We start from the raw sequence: 18,100 nt of genomic DNA on the forward strand, positions 1-18,100 counted from the left end.
TATTTCCTTATACCTGAAACAAATATACATGCTGTTAGGACTATAAAAGACATACACAAATATAATTACTTAAATTATTTAATATAAGTACTTACTGATATTTACAAGTTAATCTTATTTATTTTAATATATTTACACAAAATATATACAAAGTAGTGAAAACTAGGGAGAGGAGACATTTAAAGGAAGTTGGGCGGGGAACTTCAGGAGGTATAAAATTGTACAGAAGGTTGTGTTAAAGGGCAATTGAAGAATAAATGATCCATGTTTCCCTCATCTAGACCAATGTGGTCTAAGGGGGAATTGTCCCTAATTCTTAGTTGAGCTAAAAATACTGGAGTATAAGCATGATTAAAACGAAACGACAAATAGTTGATATCACTGACTTGTTGGGAATTTTAAATTCCTTTAAAGTTTTTGGAAACTTGCCATAAGTTGGACCAACTCTCATTCATTTTGGGTTTCAGGATGGTGCGCAAGTCACGGGAGAAAATTTTAGAATATTCGAGGGAACCTGTTTCAGTAGCTGACCTCGAAGGATGCCTGAATGACCTGGAATCCACGCTAAAACAATGTTAATATTGAGGTCGTAGCATTGTCATTGATTCTCTTATTTTAAGTATAGTTGGAAATTGACTTTTTGACCTAAATGGATTTGATAGTATTGATTGAAGGCAACTTTTAGAGGCTGAAAGAATAATAGAATTGTTCATGCCATGAGACTAAACAAATAAAATTGGCTTCAAGTATGGCAATTGATTCCCCGGTGAAAACAGAAGTGATAGATGGGCAGCTGTAACTGAGTATAATTCTTGTTAAAGGTATCAATGCTGCAGCACCAACGGTTCTCATATCTGTTTTTGAAGCATCAGTGTAGATTTTATGCCAATTTTGAAAATCAGAGTACATTATCTGAGAAAAAGTTCTATTAGCTTCTATGGAAAACTTATCTATACCTAAGTTTAAAATTACAGATGGTAAGAAAGTGAGTGCATTAAAAGGCATCGTAAATAGAGGCAATTAAGAATATTGAAAGAGGGAGTTAGAGAGGTGAGAAAATAATGTGTAACTGTGAAGAATGCAAGGTCTCTTGTCTTCAGGAAACTATTATTATTGTACAAAGCAACTAGTTCGTCTAATTTGAAGCAAGGGATGTCCACAACATTCAGTTATTTTGAGAAAAAAAATGTTGGCAAAAGATTGGCGGCAAAGTGAAAGGGGAGGCTCCACACACTCTACTTGCGTGGTATTAATGGGGCTAGATTTCATGGCTCCTAATATTATACGTAAGCATTTAGCATGAATTTTGACGAATTTATTCAGACCTGCTTTATTTCCTGGGATCAGGAACATAGTGCCGTAATCCATGTGGCTGCGATTGATTGCATTATACAATAATTTTTGGCTGTAGGGGTAAACTTCCCACCAGACACCAGATAAAGAGCGCAGGATATTAATGTTCTTCGCACATTTCTGTGAGACATAACAAAAATGCTTTGAGCCTGATAATTTTTGATCTAACCAAACCCCCAGAAACTTAACATTTTAATTTTAATAGGAGGAAAAGGTCTTTTATTTCTAAATAAAACTTCTTTACTTAAAGAAGGGGACTAAGGACTGTGCCTTGGGGTAAGCCTTTCCAAACTGACTTAGGAGGGAGGTAAGAGGATGGACCTTTGATAGTGATTGTTCTTTCCATTAACATGTTACATATGAAAGGAGATAACTTCACGTGGATACTCAGCTGGTTGAGTTTACTCCTGAGTAGAGGAAGTGATACGTTATCATATGCAGATTCTATGTCAAGGAAAACTCCCAAAAGGTGTTCTTTACTGAGGAGTGCTATTCCAATGTCAGTTGTCTGTATGTCCAATGTCAGGATGCCTGAGCCAGCTAGGCAACTCTTACCCTTTCTGAAACCATATTGAGAGTTGGAAAGGAGATTATTGTTTTCAACAAACCATTCAAGTGTGTGTTTTATTGTGATTTCAGAAACTTTTGCAGAGTGGAAGAGAGGGCTATTGGTCTATAGCTTGTGGCTTCAGATGGATTCTGACCAGGTTTAAGTATTGGAATAATTACCTGATTTTTCCAGGGTAGAATTATACCAGAATCAAAAATGTTATTTATTATATCTATGTAATATTCCTTGGATGTAGTTGATGAGTTTTTGCTGAAAGAATAGGGGATTCCATCGTCGCCAGGAGCAGAATCAACTAGATCGTCTAAGGCGAGAAGGAGATCAGAGAAAGAGAAAGGGGACTCTAAACTATGAGTTGAGGAAAGAGGGCTTGGAGGGGATGGAAAATAGTCCATATTTGGAACTGAAGGGGGGGACATTCTATCTGAAAAGTGTTCAAGCCATAAAGATGAATCCACACTTAAATCATCCTCTTGAGCACAAAATGAACCTCTAAATTTTTTAATTTGTTTCCAAACCATTGAGGATGGAGTGCTTGGAGACAAATTCTGGCAAAAGTTAATCCATCCTTGTTTTTTCTTTTTTTTAAATAAATATGTAGCTTTAGCAGGAACTTTTTATAGTATTTAAAGTTAAAAAGAGACATGATTCTGTTGGAATTTTTTTCCGCTAGCTTCCTTTCTTTGGTAGCAGCTGTGCACTCAGCATGCCACCAAGGAGTTGAAATTTTATTTAAAATAGGTTTCTTCAAAGGGAAATTATTGACAGCACAAGTAATTATAGCATTTGTTAATTTCATATAGTTATCTACTACGTTAACATGGTTACTGACAGGAAACTCTACAATTTTTTTATCCAAACAAGAAGAGTAATAAAGCCAATTTGCATCTATATATATATTATAAGAAACCAAGAGAATTTTGTAAGATATTCCAAGAAAGGAGAAGAGCCAGACATAGAGAACATATTAAGGTAAGGTCAACTGCACTTTTAGGATTTTGAGAAGGGGAAGGGCGGGCGGGCCTGCAGTTTGGAGAGCCATCGTTTATCAAATATGTCCAATAGAGAGAGAGCAAAATGATCTGTGTGGCTTGAGCCCCATGAAGTGTGATGTGCATTAACATCTCCCATAATAATGATAGGAGTGGGAATAGATGAAATTTGAAAGGAAAATGTCTGCAATCATAGTTGACTGAGGGTGAGGGATATAGGCTGAGACTAGGGAGATGTTCATAACCTTTGCTGCAACAATATTTATACTTGGATGAGGACTAGGAAGGGTAATTAAGGAAAAGGGAAGGGTGCGTCTTATTAATAAGGCACAACCCGCACCAACACTTTCTGATCTCGATCATCTCTAAGGCATACATAGTCGGGTACCCTGAATTGTGATCCAGGGACATGTCTCAGAGATGGCGATAGCAGAAGGAAGATATTTATTTAAAAGGTGTAAGAGACTGGGTTTCTTAGGACGTAGGCTTCTGGTGTTCCATTGCAGAATGAACACTGGGACCATGGTTTTTACCTAGGGAAAAGATTTGAGAAAGTTTATGGGCAACGTTGGACGGTAAGCTATGATTGTTTTTAGTTATTAGAGATAGAATGATGGACAGAAGCACCTCCAACAGGTTGTCATCCTGGGCAGATGAAGAGAAATTGGTTTGTTCGGATAGTGCAGACCCATTGGGGATGGATGAAGGAATATCAGAAATTATAGCCTGATGAGCAGCACGATCATATGATTTGGTTAAAAGGGGTCTGCATTTAGCTAGTCTACGCGGCCGACCGCCCGGCACCGAGTCTTGCTAGAAGAATCATTCTTGGTTATTAAACATGGTGTTGTTACCCTTGAAGCCCCCGCTTCAGTACCTTGTCAAGAATATTCTGGTATATATCATAGCTAATACCCCACCAGACGACCACAGAAGTTGGATAGTGCATACGTTGCACTCTGTCAACTAATTAGGAAGCTTCCTTAGAGCTTTGACCATAAATACGGTCATTTTGTTTGTTAAAATGTTGCTTAATTGTAAAATTTGAAATTCACTCCATTTTAATATCGCAATATATTGTACATTGTGTTGGCGCCAAAATGAGAAAATTCAATTAACAATCATGTAAAAATGACAGATTCCAAATTCAAATGTAATAATTTGTTTATTTTTAATTGTAACTGTGCTTATGGCCAGACTAAGTATAGCCACATTAGCATCATAATATTAAGTCCTATTTTACCAGCACATAAAACATGAGCAAGAAAATAATAGCCTGATAAAACGCGCGGTTAAAACTTGCGAGGGCTCTGCGTTGCCTCTCAATTTTCAAAACTCTATATACTCAACAGACAGAATAGTCAGTGGTCGGAAATGAACAAAATTTCAGAGTGAAAAGAAGGAAATTGAGCGAGGGGTGTAAAAGTGAAGTTAACACCTTGCGTCCATTACATTATGGTAATGGAAATTTAACGTAGCATTCAGTGACAGGCGCTAGCGATTTATTGTGATCACGTGATATTAAAAATGTTGAGTTCTACGGTACTTTAATGCTAATTAAAAACGATAAATACAGCTTCAATTAAAACATAGACGACACCGAAGATCTTAAATATTACTAGAACTGGCCACTTGTAATAACAGAAATAGACAATGAATAATTAAATTATAAAAACTTGTTATAAAAATTAAAAGATCAAAACTTATTTCATAATGTAAACAAATTTTCATATGTTATAGTACTTTTTTTGCCTGTACTTTCCCCGGGGCGTAAAAAGAATAGGGGAGTCCCAGGCCCATGGGTATCGTAAGAGGCGACTAGGGACATTTTAAAAGTGGGAGAGTCACGCTGCCGTCTTTTGACGTCAGCACAATCGGGCCAGACTCGTCCGGGTTAATTACCACACTCGCACAGAATACCGGCGTGAAGTAGCGGCCACTCTCTGGCTTCGCGTAGATTTAGAGGACCGCGTCCGCATCTATGCGTGTGTCTACAGGTCCCATAATGGTAACGCAGAAACCGATCATCTCATGGGCTGCGTTCAAGCGGCAATCGACGACGTAATTGCAAAGCAATCCGCTGAAATCGTAGTCTTGGGTGATTTCAACGGGCGACAATACCGAATGGCTTGGATCACGTACCACAGACTACGCAGGGCGATCTGTGCATAATTTTGCATTGGCGTATGGTCTGTCCCAATTGGTTGAGTCGCCAACGCGGCTCTCGGATGTGCCACATGCCGTCCTTATTGGATCTTCTGCTGACTACGCATCCCGATGGTTACCAGGTCTTTGTCGACGCCCCTCTCGGAACGTCCGACCATTGCCTGGTTAGGAGTGTAGTGCCTATCCGACGCCAACGTCGCAGACCACCAGCGACCCGCCGCGTTTGGCACTACAAGTCAGCAGATTGGGATAGGATGCGTTAATTTTTTGCATCCTACCCTTGGAGCAGGGTGTGTTTCCCTTCGGATGATCCTAGTGCCTGCGCCGTTGCAGTAGCCGATGTGATACTACAGGGCATGGATATTTTTATACCAAGCTCTGTAGTACCGATCGGTGGCAGATCACAGCCCTGGTTCGATGCGTCAGTTAAAGCAGCATCTGACTGCAAAAAACAAGCGTATCAAACTTGGGTTAAGGCGCTGGGCACAAAGGATCCGAACTGCATAGTTCTTAAGAGGAAATACAACCGTGCCTCCAGATTTTTTAAGCGGCAAATCGCCCGTGCAAAGTCAAAACACGTCGTCAAAATCGGCGAGCAGCTTTCCAGTTACCCGACCGGAACATTCAAGTTCTGGTCGTTGTCAAAAGCTGCTCTTGGTAACTTCAGCCAGCCGTCCATGCCGCCGTTGCAAAATGAGGAATGACACCCTGGCCCATACGGCAAAAGAGAAAGCCGATCTCTTGTGCGCTCTTTTCGCCTCCAACTCGACTTTTGACGACAACGGAAAAACACCACCGACCATCCCGCGGTGTCAGAGCTCTATACCTGAAGTACAGTTCAGACAGAAAATTGTTAGGCGAGCTCTGTTTTCGTTGGACGTCAGGAAGTAAAGCGGGCCGGATGGCATTTCTTCAATCGTGCTTAGAACGTGTGCCCCTGAGTTGACGCCGGTGCTAACGCGTTTATTCCGTCACTCTTATTCAAAAGGCGTAGTCCCTGACTCATGGAAGTCAGCCCTTGTCCATCCGATCCAAAAAAAAAGGAGACAGTTCGGATCCGGCAAACTACAGGCCTATTGCTATTACCTCCCTGCTCTCCAAAATCATGGAGAGCATACTTAGCCGTCAGCTCTTGGTATACCTAGAGGGTCACCAGTTGATCAACGACCGACAATACGGATTTCGGCATGGTCGGTCGGCAGGTGATCTTCTGGTATACCTAACACATAGATGGGCTGTGGCTATTGAAAGCAAGGGAGAAGGCCTGGCAGTTAGCCTGGATATAGCGAAGGCCTTTGATCGTGTATGGCACAAGGCGCTCCTCTCAAAACTTCGATCATTTGGGCTTCCCGAGAGCTTGTGCAAGTGGACCTCCAGCTTCCTCACTGGGCGCAGCATACAGGTCGTTGTCGACGGATATTGCTCGAACCCGAAGCCCGTGAATGCTGGAGTGCCCCCAGGTTGTGTGCTATCTCCCACGCTGTTTCTTCTGCATATCAATGATATGTTGGACACCGCCAACATTTATTGCAATGCAGACGACAGCACTGGTGATGCCGTATACATGGGCCATGCAGGTCGGGAAATTGTCGACCAGTGCCGGGAGAAACTTGTGTCTTCTATCGAGTCCTCTCTTGAAAAGGTCGGGGAATGGAGTAAATTGAACTTTGTCCAATTTAACCCCCAGAAGACTCAAGTTTGCGCGTTTACCACTAAAAAAACCCCATTTGTCGTATCACCGCTCTTCGACAACACTTCCCTTAAAGCCTCGCCTAGTATCGGAATACTGGGTCTCGAAATCTCGAGCGATTGCCAATTTCGTGGTCATCTGGAGGGCAAAGCCAAATTGGCTTCAAAGAAACTGGGCGTCATTAATAGAGCACGGCAATACTTCAAGCTGGCCCACATACTAGCGCTCTACAAAGCGCAGGTCTGGCTACAGATGGAGTATTGCTGTCATCTCTGGTCTGGCGCACCCCAGTATCAGCTCGATCCATTTGACCACGTGCAACGCAGAGCAGCTTGAATTGTCGGGGACCCAGTGCTCTGTGAACGGCTGGATCACTTGGCGTTGCGTAGAGACGTCGCTTCATTGTGTGTCTTCTACCGCATTTATCACGGAGAGTGTTCTGAAGAGCTGTTTAACCTGATTCCTGCCGCCGAATTCCACCTTCGCACGACACGCAACAAGTTAGGTTATCATGCTCACCATCTGGATGTGTGGCGGTCCTCCACAGTGCGGTATTCAAGGAGCTTTCTTCCACGTACTACAAAGCTGTGGAATGAACTTCCCTGTGCGGTGTTTCCGGGACGATATGACATGGGTACCTTCAAAGTGGCGGCGGTGATCACTTAACAACAGGTGACCCGTACGCTCGCTTGTCCTCCTATTCCATAAAAAAAAAGTTATTATTTTTATTGAGTATCATGGACCTGTTTTGTATTTTTAATTGAGATCCCTGTGTAAATTACACAAATGTAAAGTTGGGTAACCATCGTAGAAATAGAAATATATTTATGGTATGCAACAACACTTGGTAAACGCCATGAAACTACATCACTTCGTAAAGGGTTTTGACATAGGGAGAAGAATTGATAAAAAACTCCCAGCCCATCTGAAAGACCGGTTATATCGGCAACGTAAAACACTGCTTTAACCATTTCGACACGTGTTTCACGCGAGTGAGTGACTCTCGTTCCACAGTAAGGCGAGTGAACATCTCATAAGGAGGCCTAGCGTAGAGCCGTAAGTAAGCCGTGCCGGCGTGCTAAATAAATATTAGAGGAATTAACACTTAACTAAGTTAACTTAAGGTAATTCATAACATAAATAGATAATTGTGGATTTCCGAAAATAATGACAAATTTAATAAATTTTCTTAATTCGATAACTGTATCGTTTTAAACATATTCACGGTGACTGACTGAGGTTATTAAGTATTATTTATATAATATTGAAGTTTTAATTTTATCGATGAATTTATAAAGTTGAATTTTCTGAAATTAATTAATTCACTCTAATGGAAGACGATTTTGTGAAAGAAAATAGCATACATACCTTGATATTGAAACCGGAAACTAAACGCTATAGTTTCAGTCTTGTTCCAGTCAAATTGAATATATTTTGTGTATCGTATAAAACAAGCGGCACCTTATGACGATCTAAGCGTTTAATTAAGTTTTACTTAATATACATAGCACAGGTAGACACACTTTTATTATCTGCAACCCTTTTTAGAGATCCGTAGCAAAATGTCCAGTTACAAATACTTCAACGAATGAGTTAGGGTATATATAGTAAATGTAGATAGGTTCGGGTAACGGTTTTTCAGTATCGTATACAGTAAACCTTCATCACAAGCAAGGTTAAAAGGCTTGCGTGTTATCAAGAACACCTTGAGTAATTACCAAAAAAAAGGACTAATATTCAGGGTAATTGTAAATATAATGTGAAAAATGAAAGAATAATTACTAAACTTTACCGCCAAAACAAAATCGAATTTCTGAAAATCAATCGTTACCAACTGCTGTTTGCTCCAATTATTGCCTAAAATCATTCATGAACCCTTGATCGATCAATACGTAGACAAACTTTCATAATATAACCAGGTCTACAGGCTTGTGGAGGGATTAGTGGCAAACATACGTACAGAATTATTATATATGTTTATATTGTTGACAGTGACAGGTGGTCAGGAGGAAGGCTATAAAAGGCGATGTCTCCCTGGCGTCGACACATCGTCGTCCACTTGGTCCTGTAATCGTTTCACTCCACTCACACTCGCACACGGACTGACTGACGGTCTACATACATGCACACAAACATTTACACTTACATACATACAAACATTCCAACATACATACATACAGTACACAATACATACAGTGTTCTTATTTTTCATCTTTCATCATCATTTCATCTGCATCTTCATCCTCTCTCCTTCCCACAAGCACACAGCCGGTCCGAGGTTCGAGTCTCCTTAGGAGACGCCCTGCAACTGTTGTTGCGTCGTCTTTACGGCCTGCACGGCCCACAAAGCCTTCAGGGCTAATAGCTTAGAGGAGGTTTTTAGTCGGTGAGCGTGTCCTCGAGTCCGACATATGGGCCCTGTTTCGGGGCCTTCAATACGTAAATGTATCTTCATCCTCTCGAAAAAAAGGCATCAACACACTTCGTTAACGGGTTAGGGCGTTACTCTGCCCGATGACTGTTAATTATTGCGTTATTTGAAATTTATTCTTAGACGCTTAACAAATTGATCTATTTCATTTAAAAACTAATTATTTAGATGTTAACTTGTTTGTGAATTATTAGTTTGCGTTATTCAAATTCACATTCAAATATTTTTATTCAAAATAGGATGTGGCATCACATTAAACTCAGACCTGAGAAGAACGGGCGCAACAAACTCAGCGGGCTTTTATTTTTCATAGAAAGAAATATGTTTACAAAGTAAAATTGTACAATTAAACTTATTATTTAATAGCCAGAGGGCGGTTAATCCATTCCCAATCTGTGGTATCTTTAAGAAAGTCATTTATGTTATAGTAACCTTTACCACACAAACGTTTTTTAACAATTCTTTTGAATAACGTAATACTTTTGTTTTGAACATTTTCTGGGATCTTGTTGTAAAAGCCTATACATCGCCCCACAAAAGACTTACTAACTCGACATAGCCGAGTAGTAGGCATTATTAGCTTATGTCTGTTCCTGGTGTAAACATTATGGTTATGACAGTTTCTAGCAAATTCACTTATATTATCATGAATATATTGAGAAGCAACAGTGTTGAAGATGTTAATTTCTTTAAATTTTGCTCTCAATGATCATTTATAAAAATCCCACTTGATATTATTTCTTAGCATATATTTATCATGGCACTGTAAAGCAGGCTATTTTCTTTTCAAAGTAATCATTTAAACATTTCTGTCTATGAGTATCTTTGGATGAGCATAATAGCTCTTTCAAGTTTTGGTTACCGTAGAGTACAATTTATGTATGAGCACTGAGCATTTTTACTTAAATTTACAAACACTTAAAGGTTCGTAAATTTTTTTAAATTTAAAAATTCTACCACACGAAAAAGCATAAAGAATGGAACCCAGCATGTTATCGTACACAACATCTGTCTAGCAGTTCTATTAAATGAAAATTCGACATCATAGCTGACTCATAAAACGAATATTGTTTCTCATTGCTCATCATAATGGTTATAAAACCTAATTTTATGAAGGTGAAAGCAGCCGACGTGAATAATTTTATTATAGCTTTGCGAACAATGAATATTGAATATTATTGTTAAGAATATTGAATAGATAAAATTTGAATATACTTATTGACTATTGTAGAGGTCATATTGTGATAGTTATTTTTTTTAATGAAAATAAGGGACGAGGCGAGCAGGACGTTCAGCTGATGGTAATTGCTACGCCCTGCCCATTACAATTCAGTGCCACTCAGGATTCTTGACAAATCCCAACAATTCTGAGCGATACTGCAACTGCCCTCGTCACCTTGAGACATAAGATGTTAAGTCTCATTTGCCCAGTAATTTTACTAGCTAACACGCCCTTCAGACCGAAATACAGTAGTAATGCTTACAGATTACTACTTCACGACAGACAAAATAATACAAAATATTTGATTAGTTTATATCTTTTGCTCCTGTTCATGATAGTTCGACAATTATGTATTCTTAGTAACTCATATGAATAGGCGATGGTTGGTTGAAAAACACAGAAATCTAAGGAACCCAACCAAAATCTAAGGAACCGAACCGATACGTTGGGTTCCTAAGATTTCTGTGTTAAACGTAACATGACTAGAGTTCATAATTTCTCGAGCTTTTCAATTTCTCGGGTCTCGAGAATTATCGAGGCTTCTCGGGTCGTCGAGAAATTTACATTTACGTACGTTTTCTCATATTATATATATCTTCTGAATAAACCCTAAACATGACATTTTGTTATTTTTCAAAGTGATAACCCTCACTTCTGGTACTAATTACACGAATTAAATATAAAAATAAATCCTAGAAGTGAGGGTTTTCACTTTAAAAAATAACAAATTGATTAGAATTCAAATAACGACATCTCATGTCAATTTCCTAATATACAAATATTGGGGTTATCAACTGTGAACTAGATCCTGTAGATGGGGCCACAACCTGATAGTTGAACAATGCATACAAGACTTTATCAACGACACGTATCTCGAACGGTTGGCTCAATATGAAAGAGCGCACGGAACGCGAAGGGTCGCGGGTTCGAGTTGTGCATTGTTCATAATAAAATAAAATCATCATTTTGTTTTAAATTCAATTTGTAAAACATGACATGTTCGACATCTGTCTAGCAGAGCTATTTAATAAAAATGCCATGTTATGATGTACTCCTACTACTAGTACTGAGCATTCTCTTTCGAGGACAGGCCAATTTGTGAATGGATTTGAGTTTTCTTTAGTGTTAATTCCGTCTTTAAACAATTCGACACGTGTTTTGCCTCTACACGAGGCATCCTCAGGACGTGTTGTCTCGCCAAAATCTGACGCGAGATTGAATCAAGTGAGCCGGAAGTCGCTGTTTTATACCCTCATCCCATGAAATGACTCGCTGTGATTGGTCGGCTGTTGTGACGTATTACCCCCGGAAGAGATACGCAACAAAGGTGATGGGACTAAATGGTGGTTTAATGAAAAATACAGAAAGTAGATAACCCAACCTTTCGCATTCGACATCAGTCGAACAGTTCTATATAATGAAAACTAGCCACCATACGAGTACTGAGTATCCTCAGTTCAGGTCACTGAAATCTGCTAACGGTGATTTATCAAAAATCGTCACCTTTTAGCTCTTAACAGAGATTTTCATTATTATAACACTATAAATAAGGGATTTCTTGTAACTTATTATTATGCTTCATAAGCTACATAATAGCTTTAATGATAAATGTATACACTTTTATAATAAAGTCTCAGCCACTGTTCAGGCATTATCTATAAATAAATTTAAATGTTTTATTAAAAAATGGCTCTGTCGTTAATCCTATTACTACCCAGCTGAATTTCTAAGTGGTCGAACAGCCTGGGACTAGATTATGATTATTTTATAGCAATAGCAATGACAGTACAATATTGTATATGATTATAAAAAAGAGCGCAAAAAAAGAATGCTAGGAGAGTTTCTTGCGCCGCTTATTCTCTCTCAGAGCGCCATTTGTTTCCGAAGCGGTAGTAGTATCTAGTAGTATAAGAAATGACATCAAAAAGAATTCTAAAGGAATCAATTTTGAAAAAATAAATGTCGTTTATCTAAACTACAGAATGTATGGAATTAAATATTATGCGTTCGACATCAGTTGAACAGTTATATTAAAATTTGCTAGCATACGAGTACTGAGTATCCTCACTTCAGATCGCTGAATTTTGTGAACGGTGGTTTATTGAAAAACACAAAATGTATCAAACCCAATATTTCACGTTCGAAGTTCTATTAAACCAACATCGTACGAGTAGAACTCATAAAAACGAATATTGGTTTTTATTTCTCATCTAGACGGCTACAAAACTTAATAATATTAAGAAAGTGGAAGCAGACAGGGAAAATAATTTCATTATAGCTTTATAAACAATTTTGCGATAGTAAATAATCATAATGATAGGAAATTTAAAAATTAATTTAAAAAATAACAACTTGCTTAGATTTTAAAAAGCTACATCTCAAGTCAATTTCCTAATATGTAAATATTAGGGCTCAGCAGGTAATCAACTGTAAAGATCCTGTACATATACAAGATATACATTACATACAAGATTTATCAACGAGACGTCACTCCAACGGTTGGCTCAGTGGAAAAGCGCTTGTACGGAACTCGGGTTGGAGTCCCGCATAGTTCATAAATTTTGTTTTCAAATTTAATTTGTGAAATTAATCCCAGAAATAAGGGTTATCACTTTAAGAAACAACAATTTGTTTATAATATAGATTCATTTAGAATCTTGAATAGTTTCCTACCATCCGAAATATACTGGAAACATTGACGTACAATAAACAATCACGCTCAAAGATTGTCTAAAACAAAACTCTGCCTACGCGTCTATTAGGCATTGTTCTTGTTCAGTTGTGTTTCATCCGCGCTTTGAATACAACTCCACGCAATGAGAAAGTGTTCAGTGAATGAACTGACCAAATAATAATTTTAAAATGCCACGAAATTAGGTGTTAATTTGAATGAATGATTTATTGTTTTCTGTATGAAAAGGGGTGCACTTAGGGGTAGATATATAATTTGGTTTTATGGTAAAAGTATTTATTTACTTTACATACTAAATTAATCTATGACACTTGGTAAATAACTATAATTAATAGTTCTATTTGTGAGTACGCGGATCTCTACTATTAATTGGTTAAAATGGTTACTCGGACCAGACCTGTAATGGTTATAGGCAAATGGTTAATGGTAACTAGGACCGGACCGATCAATGGTTACTCGTGTACTGCAGCTCTACTATGCATTGATAATAAATAATAATGGTTACTCGGGCCGGTCCTATAATGGTTAATGGTAACTAGGACCGGCCCGATCAATGGTCACCCGCGTACTGCCTTACTAAAGGCAACACATGGTTTTATTACAATTAATTTTATCTACTTAGCAATATTTGTAATATAATGCTGTTCGATGGATTTACTTCGAACACTGTATAAGTTAAGGTATACGTATATACAACGCCGTTCGGAAATTTTTTGACGACCTTTTAATAGGCGATTAGGAGTATAGTTCTTTGTACGTCAATAACTCGAAACCAAGAAGTCAAAAAAAAAACAAGTAAAAATTACGGGGTCTAATTACGGAAGCAGATAACCATATCAATGGAATTTCTTTATTTGAAAGGCTGACTTACATCAAATGACTTGTTACATTTAAATTTGTACATAAAACCCTTTGAATACGATCGCATGTATAAAATATTCCACCGTGAATTCACAAATCGAATGTTTAATTAAATATAACGTTTGATTAAATTCCCTGTGCGCCTTTCAGCAGAGATGAGATGAATTCCTCAGTCGCGATACGAACTTGAGATACCCCGAAGATTATTAAGAAACAAATTTATTTAAAATGGCACCCGGACTAAATGATTTTCAAACGACCTCAAAACAAACCTCGAATGCAAAGATCGTCGAAAATATATGGCGCGCGATAATTTATCGAGATTTTATTTAATCTTAGATAATTTATACGTCTAGCATGACGCATTACAACAGGCCAGCTTTATTACTTTAGTGTGCTTTACTCATCCTAAGTCAACATAATAACCTATCGCATTTTGAACATTTTCAGAAAAGGCAACGTAAAAAAATTGTCAAACCCATTCCTAAATCTACTTTTTACCATAGATAATTTATACTTCTAGATAGAGCCTCTTGCTGTCAGGGAACGCACGACAACGCCAGATTTATTACTTTAGTGTGCGTGACAAGCTACGTCTTACACTCGCAAATTGTATGTCACTTTTTTTTATTGACACACTCTTACACAAATTATCTTGCCCCAAACTAGGGTACTTTGGGTACATGACAACGATATATTTAATACAATATACTTACTTAAACATACATAAATACATATAAACATCCATGACTCGGAAACAAACATTCATATTCATCATATAAATGATTGCACCCACCGGGATTCGAACCCGGGACCTCTAGCTTAGTAGTCAGGGTCACTAACCATTCGGCTATATGGGTCGTCATGTGGTCGGTTTTAGTGTGCAGGCTGACAGTGCACCGCTATTTTTTTTTCTATATATAAACCAAAAAAAAAAACAAAGAATAGCCAGAATTTTTTATTTCATCAATATCGCATTGACTATAAAAACAATATCAAAGATTATGTTAAGCTTACACTCAGCTAAGTTTTACTTAAGTAAAGTCTAAGCAAAGTCTATGTACGCTCTATGTATCTCAGCCTTAGTAATAGGGTTTTTAGTTTGTTACCCTTGGTATTCCTTACTAAATAAAGAAGGTAAGTAAATAATTATGTAATGAGCTTCCATGTGCGGTGTTTCCAGGACGATACGACACGGGTACCTTCAAATGGGCGGCGGTGATCACTTAACATCAGGTGACCTGTATGCTCGTTAGTCCTAAATAATAATAATAAGCCTTTTAAGTCATGCAAAAAAAATAAAAATACATACATAGTTTACAAAAGAAAAAACAATTAAAAGAATGTTTATGATGTTATTTACACGTATTTGTTTAGGTCTGGAGAATAATAATATAAATTTTCTTCAAGTCTTCAATGAAGGCCTCCTCTAAAGAATACCATGTGTCTCTATATTGAGCTATGTGCGACCAGCAGGTACCACATAATTTTATCAACTCGTCTGCCCATCTCGTGTGGGGTCTGCCTTTGGAACGTTTGCCAATTGGACCCTTCCCCGTTGTTACCCTGTTGGTCCATCTCTCGTCCTTCAGCCTCACTACGTGTCCAGCCCACTTCCGCTCGTTAGTCCTACTCTTCCATAAAAAAGAGACAAAAGATAACAATTTTGAAATCAAGAGGTACAAATCTCAAAAGCATCCTGATATTTATAAAGATAAGCCGCTTTTTTTATGGAAAAAGAAGGACAAACGAGCGTACGGGTCACCTAGTGTCAAGTGATCACCGCCACCTACATTCTCTTGCAACACCAGAGGAATGGACAGGAGCGTTACCGGCTTTTAAGGAAGGCGTACGCGCTTTTTTTGAAGGTACCCATATCGTATCGTCCCGGAAATACCACGCTCATTCCACAGCTTTGTAGTATTTGGAAGAAAGAACGAAAGCTTAAATCGCAAGATAATTTAAAACATACCTGAACTGATCTCTACCGTTGAGCGTCTCCTGTTTGATAGACAATATAACTGGTCCGAGGTCCTCATCATTAGTAAAGTAGTTCCAATGTTCAGTTCCATAAAAGTACTTTTCATATGTTTCTTGTTCCACAGACGTCAGCTCGAAGCCGCCAGACCTCTCCCATTGTTCCTCTATGGCGGATTTCTTCTTTGGTGTGCTCCCGCCATTTTCACTGCTGTCTTCCGCTGCCTCGTCCAGAGAGCCAGATCTGTGGCGGTCTGTGGGAAATGATTAAGATGTATTTTTATTCTCTCGAGCCTGTCTCGAACAATGTGTGACGTTGACGTGCCACATGTTCAGTTAAACTTTTGCTAATAATTGAACTCAAATGCCAGGTTGCAAGAAATAAGAAAAACACTGGGATCAAATATTATCATCAGTAAGTATTTTGTATTTTAATAATTTCAATGTAAAATAACACGAAACGTATGTTACAAAATTTGAAAGACGCCATTGAGTGTCAAGATGCCACGCACACAAGCATCTAATAATATACGTTTATCTGTATTGTATCTAGTTGGAGCGCAGCGGAGACCAATTTTTAATCTGAGTATTTAATATAACATTACATACATTTAATATAATATATTATTTTATAAAAATATAGTGTCTGTACTTATCAAAACAATATTTAAATAAATATTTATTAAAACAACATCTTCACTTACACGTTGTACTTGTGACGTGAACGGCTAACACAGTGATTTTTTTTTAATTTGTACGGTTATCATTTACTGTTGTATTGTGGCAAGCTTACCGTGATATAAAGTGTTTGTTTAGTTGCAACCGGTTCTAAAACAACAGTTTTTTTTTAATGAAAATAAGGGACGAGACGAGCAGGACGTTGAGCTGATGGTAATCAATACGCCCTGCCTATTACAATATTTATTTATTTATTTTATTTTATGAAAATAAGGGACGAGACGAGCAGGACGTTCAGCTGATGGTAATTACAATGCAGTGCCGCTCAGGATGTTTGAAAAACCCCAAAAATTCTGAGCGGCACTACCTACTTAACTGCGCTCGTCACCTTGAGACATAAGATGTTAAGTCTCATTTGCCCAGTAATTTCACTAGCTACGGCGCCCTTCAGACCGAAACACAGTAATGCTTACACATTACTACTTCACGGCAGAAATAGGCGCCGTTGTGGTACCTATAATCTAGCCGGCATCCGGTGCAAAGGAGGCTCCCACTGGTAATATTACAATGAAGGATTCTTGACAAATCCAAAAATTCATTACCGTTAGGTACATGTGAGATATTTTCATGCTTGACTATAATTGTTGTAAATAGTTCTGTTGTTCTGTGTCGCTATAATAGTACAGCCAGCAAAAAAAATACTTTTTTACGTAACCCTGATTCCTTCATCGATTTTTTATAATTGTTATAATAATAATCACAACACAACACCTTTACATCAATCTATTATACTTAAAAAATAAGTTGTTTATTTATTAATAAACTAGCTGACCCGACAGACGTTATTCTGTATGCTCTGTATATTATAATAAATAAAATAATGTTTTTATATGAATTTGTCAATAATATATCATAACATCAAAAATTACTTCGTAAAATATGCACCCTGCTGTCGTAATGTTTCACAGCAGAACTGTCAAACCGTGCGTTAGTTAATTCTCTCATAGAAATTATGTATGGACACATCAAAGGAAAGACAAATTTGTTGTTTTTATTTAATTTTGCAGCATTTTCCTATTTATTTACCTTTTAAACCTTCTCTGGACTTCTACAAATAATTCAAGACCCAAATTAGCCAAATGGGTCCAGCCGTTCTCGAGTTTTAGCGAGACTAACGAACAGTTATTCATTTTTATATATATACATAATATCCTAGTGATGCTTGTTTTGCAAACCGTAACAAAACGACGATGTGACATCGTCGACGTCGTAGGTCCAGAGATAATGTAACCGGGTTACTTAGTATACAAATTATTTAAGTTTTCTTTAGTGTTAATTCCGCCAATATTTGTCTTTAAAACAATTCGACACGTGTTTCGCCTCTACACGAGGCATCCTCAGGACGTGTTGTCTCGCCAAAATCTGGCACGAGACTGAATCAAATGAGCCGGAAGCCGCTCTTTTATACCC

At 38.0% G+C, this 18,100-nt stretch overlaps 1 protein-coding gene across 1 annotated transcript in view; it reads right to left on the reverse strand.

The window, feature by feature from the left end:
- Nucleotides 1-18,100, reverse strand: part of LOC126974057 (uncharacterized) — a 236,362-nt gene that overhangs the window by 50,451 nt on the left and 167,811 nt on the right. The window contains exon 9 of the mRNA XM_050821441.1: nucleotides 15,948-16,206. Within this exon, the coding sequence (XP_050677398.1) occupies nucleotides 15,948-16,206 (259 nt within the window). The remainder of the gene's footprint in view (nucleotides 1-15,947; nucleotides 16,207-18,100) is intronic.

Source organism: Leptidea sinapis, chromosome 31 (genome assembly GCF_905404315.1).
Source record: "Leptidea sinapis chromosome 31, ilLepSina1.1, whole genome shotgun sequence".
Classification (NCBI taxonomy): Eukaryota; Metazoa; Arthropoda; class Insecta; order Lepidoptera; family Pieridae; genus Leptidea; species Leptidea sinapis.